The sequence below is a fragment of the Rutilus rutilus genome, assembly GCF_951802725.1.
Source record: "Rutilus rutilus genome assembly, chromosome: 17".
NCBI classification, from domain to species: Eukaryota; Metazoa; Chordata; class Actinopteri; order Cypriniformes; family Leuciscidae; genus Rutilus; species Rutilus rutilus.
Genome location: NC_140230.1, coordinates 13385786 through 13396357, shown reverse-complemented (window position 1 = coordinate 13396357; position 10572 = coordinate 13385786). Strand labels below are relative to the sequence as shown.

The 10572-nt window shown below is 34.5% G+C and overlaps 1 protein-coding gene across 3 annotated transcripts; it reads right to left on the bottom strand.

Moving 5' to 3' along the window:
- Window positions 1-267: 267 nt before the first annotated feature.
- On the bottom strand, window positions 268-10181 carry opn9 (opsin 9). Of its 3 annotated transcripts, none has more exons than XM_084435698.1 (9): window positions 9958-10176; window positions 7980-8112; window positions 5466-5616; window positions 4446-4585; window positions 3466-3604; window positions 3163-3277; window positions 2900-2980; window positions 1134-1665; window positions 268-938 (listed from the first exon to the last, which is right to left on the bottom strand). In XM_084435698.1, the coding sequence occupies exons 2-9, from the start codon at window positions 8104-8106 to the stop codon at window positions 667-669; spliced, it is 1557 nt and encodes a 518-aa protein (XP_084291824.1). In that variant the 5' UTR covers window positions 8107-8112; window positions 9958-10176; the 3' UTR covers window positions 268-666. The 3 variants fall into 3 exon arrangements, with proteins under 3 accessions (XP_084291824.1, XP_084291825.1, XP_084291826.1); XM_084435699.1 differs by having other exon boundaries at window positions 7980-8109; XM_084435700.1 differs by having other exon boundaries at window positions 714-901; window positions 9958-10181.
- Window positions 10182-10572: the final 391 nt, after the last annotated feature.

Below are 10572 nucleotides of genomic sequence, written 5' to 3'. Positions count from 1 at the left end.
CCCCTCTTGTCTGTTTATTTGAATATTCCAGAACCGCAAAATAATATTTGGTAGATGAAATACGAAAACGTATATTTATGTATAATATATCACTGTTCGAAAGCGACTAACAGCTGTCTGTATGCTATTCCCCTTCTGTGTTTGCCCTAGAGGGGCACTTACGGTAAAAAAAAGTATTACCTCATGCATCATATTAACAAAGCAACGCTGACGTCACAAATCTGCAACAAATAGCCATTGTACTTCATTGTCTTATAGAGCTTCTGATTTATTTATTTTTTATTTGCAAACTACAAAATAAACATATTTACATTTCACATTTATTCAGAAATAGTATTTTGCAATACTTTGGACTGGATAGTGTTCTCTAACGAGTCTATAAAAACATAAATACAATATATAAATTCTTAAAATATTTGGTTTCACAAAAGATTAATAAATAAATAAATACATTGGATTCAATAATAAACAATAACATACAAAGGACAAAATAAATATGAAAATACTAGAGCTTCATGTGTCAAAGAACTAAGAATTAGTGAGTAAAATCGCACAATGGATGACAAAAAAACCCACTATTTAACTAAACATATGCTTTGAGCTAACTAACTGCATTAAGAACTACTGTTTCTGTCTTAGATATCAGCAGGCATCACTCCTGGCCCATCAACAAGCTGCTAGAGGTGGATTCTCTAAATCATTTTTCATCTCTCCTTCCACCTGCTTCCCTCCCTCTCTTTCTAAGTTGGCCTGCGTATCTAAGTTTGTAGTGTCCAAGGATGCCCACCCGACTGTCGCATTGTCCCGACAGGACCCTCTCTTCCCTTTACTCTTCCGAGAGGAATCTTTTTTCACACGCTCCCCAGATGGCTGGCTTGTAGGTGTGCTTCTTCTTCTCCAGCTGTGAATATAAGAGAGAGTGATGCTTCCACGATTACCTGCATGTGTGGAAAATACAGAAATAGAAACAGAAATGTGAGAAAAATACAGAGAAATTCAAATAAATAAACAGACAGACAGATAGATAGATAGATAGATAGATAGATAGATAGATAGATAGATAGATAGATAGATAGATAGATAGATAGATAGATAGAAAATAGAAAGATAGAAAGATCTAATAGTCTCCTGACCTTCAGAATCACTTCCATCTGAGCTCCTTCCTCTCCTTCTCTCTCCATCTTTTCCTCTTAAGCACATGAGATCATAGACGTCCTCCCTGAAGTCGCGGTTCATGATCTGGTAGATGAAGGGGTTTATCATGCAGTGGGATTTGGCAAATAAAGCAGGGAGGAGCGTGACCTCTGGCTTCAGGATGGACACAAGATGTGGCCGGTGTTCCTCCATTCCTCCATGTGCAGAATCCACAGTTGAACTGGATCCATGATGCCCTACTGAATGGGAATTATCTGAAGTCATGTTCTTCCAGGTACCAAAAGCATCTCCGAAGTGTTCTGAAGAGGTCCAGTTCATGAGGAAGGGAAACCCAAAGACATCAGAGAAGCCTCCGCCATGGCCGACGGCTGTTCCCGATATTCCTCCCGGGACAGCCGTTCCTCCGGCTTCAGCGAGGTGCTCTTCTCTGGCAGTCAAAGCCGAGTACAGTGAAACAATCGCATAGGGAGTCCAGGCGATCATAAATGAGGAACACACCACTGCTGCTATCTGCAATAGAAAGTTTCAGAAACTGTATTCTACAAGGAAATGAGAAACTGTATGTGAATCATGAAAAAGATAAACTTGAATAGAAATGGGGAGGTAAAAGCAGGGCCAGAATTAGGGGAGACATCCGTTGTACCAGACCTGTGATAAATGGGGCCAATAAGGTCCCCTATGAAATCAGCAGGGCTAGCTATAGTTTTTTTTTGTTTTTTTATAGTATTTTTAATTTAGTTTGGTTTTTGTCCCTTTTAGTATTTATTTATCTTTTAGTGTTTTAAGGCCGTCAAAGTTGTGCTAACTAGTATCATTAAAAAAAAAAAATTTGTTAAAATTCTCAGCATAGTTTACTGTTATTGCTATTCAGACGATCACAGCTTCTAATTTCATACCAACTTTAAAGCAAACAAGCTGTCAAGGCATACCAAAAACTAAAATTAATTTGTAGCCATTCACAATTTTTCATTTATTTAATTCAGTTCCATTTGTTTCACAGTAATTTTATTTTATTTTATTTTATTTTATTTTATTTTATTTTATTTTATTTTATTTTATTTTATTTTATTTTATTTTATATAATTAATTAATTTTTAAAAATAAAAAAATGTATTTATTCATTTATTCATTTATTCATTTATTCATTTATTCATTTATTCATTTATTCATTCATTTATTATTTTATTTTGTTTTGTTTTGCTTTGTTTTAATTAAAAAAATTATTTAAAAATTTTGTACATTTTTTTATTCATTTATTTATTATTTTCTTTTCTTTTATTTCATTTCATTATTTCATTTTATATTATTTTATATTATATTATATTATTTTGTTTTGTTTTAATTCATTAATTAATAAAAAAATATATTTATTTATTAATTTTTTATTTTATTTTATAAAAACAATTTTAAATTTTTTTTTTTTGTGAACAATAACAACCAATCCGCTTTCATGGCATTTCATAACTATTAGGCCGCTATACGTTTTGGCGAATTGGTGGCGAATTCATATGAATCCGTACAATCACATTCGTGCATTTTTGTACGACCTGCTTACACACCACTAAGGGTTAGGTTTAGGGTGGACTTTCATAATTACTTTTTTTCCTCAAAAATGTATGTTTTTGTTCAAATCAAAGTATAAATTCTTACAAAATCGCCCACTCGTTAAATAGTTACGTTAAATAGTTGTCTGTGAAGAGGGTCCTTTCCAAAGGTATTCTGGGTGATCAGTTAGAGCTTGTACCTTTGTCAGCCGAAGATCTTTGCTGTTGTGAGTGACATTTGATGAAGGGATTGAAGCCAATAAGCGGCCAGACCGATACACCTGAAATCACACAACACTGTAGCAACACTTCAATTCACCTTAATGGTTCTTCAGTCAACATTGGCAGTTAACTGTCAAATAAACATGACATTTTTTATATCAGAATGAGGTAAAATGATCTTAGCTTCAAGTAAGTGTTTTAGAATCCATAGTAAGACTGATAATCTCTCTGTTTATCTCACCTTGATGAGGATAGCAAGGTATGAAACGATGATAGTGAGAGTGGGAACTCCGAAGCAGAGCAACAGGATCAGGAAAATATAGACTCTATCATTGAGTGAAGACTTCATCCTCCACCTGTGGCCACAGGAAGCAATGCATGAACACATCAACACATATTTTCTGGGTTGTGGGTAAAATAACTTTCAGCTGCTTAAAAGTGAAAGCCTTTCGAAAGCCCTTGAGAATGCACTCTGAAAACACCAACAAATCACTGGGGAATAGGTTAGCAACCCCTTTACAGTGTTACCGCTATGGTTCATTACCAGTTTATGGTACAGCTGATTCCAAACGGTTCCGGGCCATAACTACCAAACCCAAATACCGGAAGTGAGGCCCAGAACAATGTATAGATCCACACCAGAGCGACAGACTGAGAGGCATGCCTTTTTTCAATCCACTGACCTGAGACAAAGGAAAATGTACATTAGTAAACATGTAAAAGCTTGCTTTATTGGTCTATAGTTGCTGCAAAGGACTAAAATGTAATATTGTATTGATTGTCACAGCCTGATGTGATACTGTTAGCTGAGATAAAGATGTGCAGTCCATCAGAAAAAGAAATCTATGTTTTGCACTGAATATACATATGACAACTATAATCTTTTTGGTGATTTTGTGCAATGACATACTATTCTTTAAAGGGAGGCAAATTGTAATTATGGCAATTGTATGGCAATAAATGTCTTCAATTACAAATCAGATCTCATTTTCTCAACATTTGCTGTTCTCTCTCTCCCTTTTTGGATATCCAGAATTTTATTTTATTTTATTTTATTTTTTTTAAAAAAAATATATATATATAAAAAAAATTTTTTTTGACTTTAGCTGATCAAAATAGTTCAGTACAAATTAAATTAATTTAATATAATTACAATGTAGATTGCGCTTTGACTTAGTGGCATTGTGCTTATGTAATACCATTCTTACAGAATTTATAAGTAACCTATTAATATCATACAAACTATTCAGTAATATTAAGGCAATGATACTAATACTTTAATGTGTGCTCTTATTTTAGGTCTCTTGTGGGTGATAATGCTAATATATATATTTTTTTTTGTCCAACAAGGACAACCAAATTCTGTACTTTCATCCTGCTGTGGAAACGAATGACCGAGTAGGCCTTAACTGTACCTTAATTGCAAGTCTCAGTAATGTTCAAGAATTCAAATCATAATGTACAAAACTGATGTACAAAATCTAAACAAAATGACACTACAAACAATAAAAAAGTGAGAATTACCATATCGAAAGCTACAGATTTTGAAGCAGCGGTCGAGGGAGATAAGGCAGGTGGTGAGGAGAGACCCAATACCAAAAACAAAGCCCTGAAACCCATACCACATACATCCTGTTTCCCCGAAAATCCATGCATGGGACAGACTAAGAGAGACGAACAGGGGAAAAAAAATGTTTTTTAGAGCACTAACAAAATCCTGAGCACAGCAAATCCAAAAATATCCATAAGAACTCTATTTAATATGCTCACATTCTGCAGATGTGATGATTCTGCAGTTTTATTTTCTCTAAGACTTTAAACTTTTTTTTTTTATAAACTGTGGTATATGTTTACACAAAGTAGTAGTCAGGCATGAAAAAAGTCCAAAAAGTCAGGCCTGATGATTTTTTTCCACACTGTATTTTCTCTTCTTTTTTTCACAGAAGTGTTTCTATGTCTTCCTTCACCTGAGGGCATGTTTTGGTGGTTTGTGGGAGGAAAAAAATACTTTCAGCTACATAAAAGTGAAACCCTTTTGCCCCCCTTGAGAATCCACTCCAAATTCCATCAAGTGTTAGGATTTTTTGTTTTCTTTTTCCTCAAAAATCTATTTCTGTCATTCAGAGAAGTATAAAGACATGAATTAAATAAAGCAATCATAAAAAATAAAGCACATCTAAAGTGTTTTCCCCTGACCAAATGTCCCTTTTAAATCCTCTCTAAAGTCAAATCAGATCAATATTATTCCTTGCATAGATGTTCTAAATGATGTAATAGCATCATCAATGGCTTATATTCGGACTGTCAATCTTCTTTCTTAACCAGCTAAATACTTTGACCTTGACTGGCACTCACACACAAGAGCGAGTGATGCATTATGCACACGATGTCGTGGACTAGCCTAATACAGGCTTTAGTAAAGAGAGCTTTTATATACTACTTGTAATGTACACTATTGCCATGCCAAGCAAAGTAGTGAAACCCTTCAAAATACATGTTAACCGCATGCTCTATGTAAACCTGCGGTCAGTGCAGTGGTGGTACCTTGAGGTGATGAGACACGGCGCCCCCAGCAGGCTGTAGCCGAAATCACAAACTGCCAGATTGATAGTCATCAGCTCGTGTGCTCTGAGCTTCTTTCTCCTCTGACCGTAAACCACCAAAACCAGCCCATTCCCAACCACCGACACCACACCTGGGACAGAAATGTAGATCTTAGTGTTGACCATCATCTTACTCAGACCAATAGTTCATATTAAAGCTAAATAGATCATTTTAATATAAAAAATATGGGCCTATATTTGTTTTTAATGGGACAATACATGTCATTTTACAGTAAGGTATAAATGTTTACATTTTAAAAAATGTACAAAACTGATGTAATGCATATTTTTCAGTCATGAACAACGTGTTTAAACATGCAAGTCTCAGTTGCTAAATAACATTTCAAAGTGTTTAAATTCATTTTTTGACCATTTTTATGTCAGGCGTACAACCAGTTGTATGTATATATAGGCTACTTGTAAGTTGTACCACCTGACATGGAAAGTGTACCAATATAATATGGAAATGAACAGTTTTTACCAGTATTTGAGAGAGATCTACAAACCTTTTCACTTCACTTCGCTTCTGGATGATGCATTATCATGTTACTGTTTTTACCTTGTCAATTCATGATAAAAGAGCCATGTTTGCAGTTGTGCCACCCTGACATTTAAGAATATACAAATTGCTGGACAAAAGGTATTCAATTATCTCAACAGCTTTAAAACTAGTGATATTTATAACATTTGTTTATATGAAAGGTTTCAAACCTAAAAATGATGCATTTAGTTTTACATTTTTATTATTAAGACACCATTTTAAATAGTTTTCTTAGTTTGTTCATCTGTTCGGACGGTTGCACCACTTGACATTTTGGGGGTTTAAGATAACAAAACAAAATAATATGTATTATTTAAATGTACGTAAAATTAATTCAAACTAAATAGGTTTTATATAATACAATTATTGATGTCATGAATTCAAATTGTTTTATTTAAAATGATTTTCCATATATATATAGGCCTATATATACATATATATATAATTTAAATTTTTTTGCAGTATAGGCTAAAAAATATTGTGAGCTAAAAAAATATTGATTGATTGTTAAATAGTTTTGTTGAATATAAGTAATATGAATAAAATATTATGGAATAAAAAAAAAAATTTTATGGGACAAGATCTTTTAAAAGTAAAAACAGTTAATTCATGAATAATTGATAGTTTTTTAATAGTAAGGTCTCTTTTGGTCAATCTATGAACCAATGTTTTTAAGTGTAACAATTTTATACAGTAAAATTACTTTTTTTTTCTTTTTTGCAGGGAGCTAAAATGTTGATTTGATGTTATAAATATGATCTTATTACTGTCAGATTATTTTTCCATACAAGCACACCAGTACATATGATCCCAGCCATTGTAAGACAAACATAACTGTGTTAAATCTGCTGCATGTAAACCCCTCTGGTTGCACTGCAGTTTTTAAATGGCTGTGTCATTGCAGTTGTATTTGCTGTGCAAATCAGTGTATTGATTGTAGAGGGCTGGTGTCTTTACATTGCTTAGGTTCTGACTGCAGATCAGTCGTAGTTACCAAACACTGACATAAAACACTTGCTTTACAAATACCTATAAACAAAACATATGTCAAGTGTTACCATTTATTGATGTACCTTTTAAAGTTCCCCTTTTTCGAATATTACCTTATTATATATATGTTTGTGAATGTAAAGTTCAGCAATGTTCAAAAGATCAAAGTGCACGACAAATGTAGTTATTATCTCCCAAAAGAATGAACCGATTCTGAACGGCCTGACACAAACCTATAATTCTACTCTCCTACAATGTTTGTAACGAATTTGCATAATGCCAGCCTATGGTCTTCATCGGCTGCCCGCAATCAACGTCTACTCAAACACTGTAGTTGTAGCTGAGGCCTGAAAGAGTTTAGTTTGTGTTGTCAGTCAGCATGTCGAGAAGATGCTATTTTTTGCACTGTTAAAGCAAATCCTCTGAGGAAGCCTCCGGGGCTGAAATTCAGATATGACACGCGCTGTAAGTGGTAGACCAATCACAACAGAATGGGCCATCTGACCAATCAGAGCAAAGTAGGTTCTCAGAAAGGAGGAGTTTAGAGAGACACTGTGAGAAAAGAGGTATTGCAATTTATATAACGAGAAAATTAAAGTGTTTTTTGACCTTGTGCGTAAACCGATTATAGGAGACCTCCAAAACAAAATTAAAACCTTTAAAAAAGCTAAATGGGGCACTTTAATTTATTTTATAGTATAAATAGGTTTTAATATGCAGTTCATGTGTCCAATATCACTGTCGCGTTGAATAATAATCTGTGATGAAAAAAATTGAAAGAGAATGGACATTAGAAGCATTTTTAATTGTGGTCTTGCTACATTTGCTAAACCCTAAACAATAATAATAATACTAACTCAAAAATAATAATACTTCAAAAATACTAATGAAGCGTTAATAATGATGTAGAAACAGATTACTGACCCGTGATGATGAGGAAGATGGCTATGCTGAGGTCAGTGGATGAAGAGAGTTGTGAGCGGAAGGCATGAGGGACGGAGGACGGGACAGAGACAGACCCCATCCATGAGCCATTCACTCTCTCAGACATGAACTACTAACAGAGACAGAGACAGAGAAAGACATAATGAGACAGTGCTGCTTTGATGAGATCGATTCAACTAACATGCTGGACTTACATGAAAATCAAACAAATCTGGGGAAAATACAGTTGCATATTCAAACATAAGTATTAAAGCTTATGTTCTTAACATTAAACCGTAAGACCAAAATGATTAAAGTTATACAACTATTACTTGTAAAAGTAATAGTATTCAAAATGAACACTGTGGTTCGCTTTAAATTCATTTAAATATTTCAAAAGTCATTTGACAAATATTATCGAAGCATTAATCCTCTGTTGTATCAAGTATTAGTGATGTAGTACTCGAGTCCGGTCTCGAGACCGATTTCTGTTTTCTCGGATTCGACTCGGACTTGTTCCTTCAAAGACTCGGTCTTGACTCGGACTCGACCCTTCAAAGACTCGATCTTGACTCGGACTCGGCATAGGCGGTCTCGTCCCCATCACTAGTCCACTAGAATACATACCACTAGAAATGTTTTATTTGCTCTGCATGTCCTAACTATGATTAAAAAAGTCAGGGTGGGCTTAACATGTTGATGACAGAGCAGCACTGTTGAAGCAGTTTAGAAAAATAGGCAGAAGATGATGCATGTGGTAGGGATTTTTTTAATGATAGTAAAAGCATAGTCCATATTAAGACGTTAAGACTGCTCCTCTAAACAATTCCCATTCTAGCTTAGTCTGTAGGCCTATCTGTTGATTATTAACTGGGGTGATATTAAATCATGAATATGAAAACTGACATGTTTTTATGGTCTTGGTCTCGACTCCTAAAGACTCGGTCTCGACTCGGACTTGCTTCCTCAAAGACTCGGTCTTGACTCGGACTCGACTGTATTTGAAAATCAACGGACTCGGTCTCGACTCGGCCTCGACCCTTCAAAGACTCGGTCTTGACTCGGGACTCGGCATAGGCGGTCTCGTCCCCATCACTATCAAGTATGAATGCACTTTACAGAAATGTGACTCTTGAAGCATGTTATCAAGTTATTAGAAAAACGGTAACACTTTACAATAAGCCCTCATTCGTTAACATGTATTAACTAACACGAACTAACAATTTGCAATACATTTGTAATAGTATTTATTAATCTTTGTTAATATTAGTCGCTCATTGTTTGTTCATGTTAGTTCACAGTGCATGAAAGGAAATGTAACTTACTGAAAATTACTACATGTGGCATTTAGTATCACTTTACAGTAATGTTCTATATCACTGTAAAAAATGATATGATCAATAAGTTATGACAACATATCTTTTTACATTGCTTTAACTCCTCAAATCAAGTTAAACAAGATTCAACTCCATTTTTAAGTCAGTTTAATGTAATTTAAGTACTTAAAAAAGTAACTTCTTTATAGTGTTTTAAAATTAATATTAGATATCATAAACTAACATAAACATGAACTAACTATTGCTATATATTTCACTATATTTTTTATTTATAAATATGAATTTGTTCACTTGGAGGTCATATTATACATCTTCTAATTTAAAAAATGTCATTAAAATTTGAAATGAATATTAACAGATAAATAAATGCTGTAATCATATTGGTCATTGTTATGTTAACTATTGCAATAAATAGTGTTGATGTAGGCTATAGCTTGTTGTGTAGTGCTACCAAAAACATTCTCGATTAGACAATATTCACAGAGGAAAATAGGGAGAACATATTATGAACAGAAAAACGGGAAAAAATTTGTTCAAGAGAGATGTGTTATTTCACTGAAGCTTGCTGTGTCCAACGTAATTCAGCTTTAAAGTGTCAAATAACATCTGAGCAAAGAACAAGGTGAAAGTTTTGTACTCACCTTCCTCTTTGTCAGTCCACCTCTTGTGTTTATCTTTCTGTCTTTTTCAGTCTGCCACTCTCAGTTAATCTCAAAGTGAAATGCTCGCTTTTCAGTCGTAAGCCTCTTTTGTTCCTGTTGCTCTCTGTTTATACTGGAAGAGCGAATCAATTTCGCTGTGGTCAATCTGCCAGAGGACCATCAGGATTCAACAGTAACCCTCCCATCCTTTTGAACACCCTGCACCTCCCTCTTCATGCGCACCTCTACCTTTCTCTCACTCCTCATTCACACTTAAACTCTGTGATTAGAGGATCCCACGGACGGAACTTAGTTTTTAAAGACAATGGGAGCCGTAAATGTTTTAGTGAGATTAAAGAACAGCATGGAAGACACTGCACTTGTTGATGCTATAAGATTAATAGTAGTGACATAATCTGTGTATGTGGGTGGATGAGAGAGAGAGAGAGAGAGGTGGGGGTAGGCATTGCATATGAAATAGTAAATGTGCAAGTATAACAGCTTATACTTATATCTGAACTATAAGCAACTAAAGTCTCTTAATCCTCTGCCCGCATTCTTATCAACAGAATTGGACATCGTTAAAGTGCACGCACACACACACACACACACACA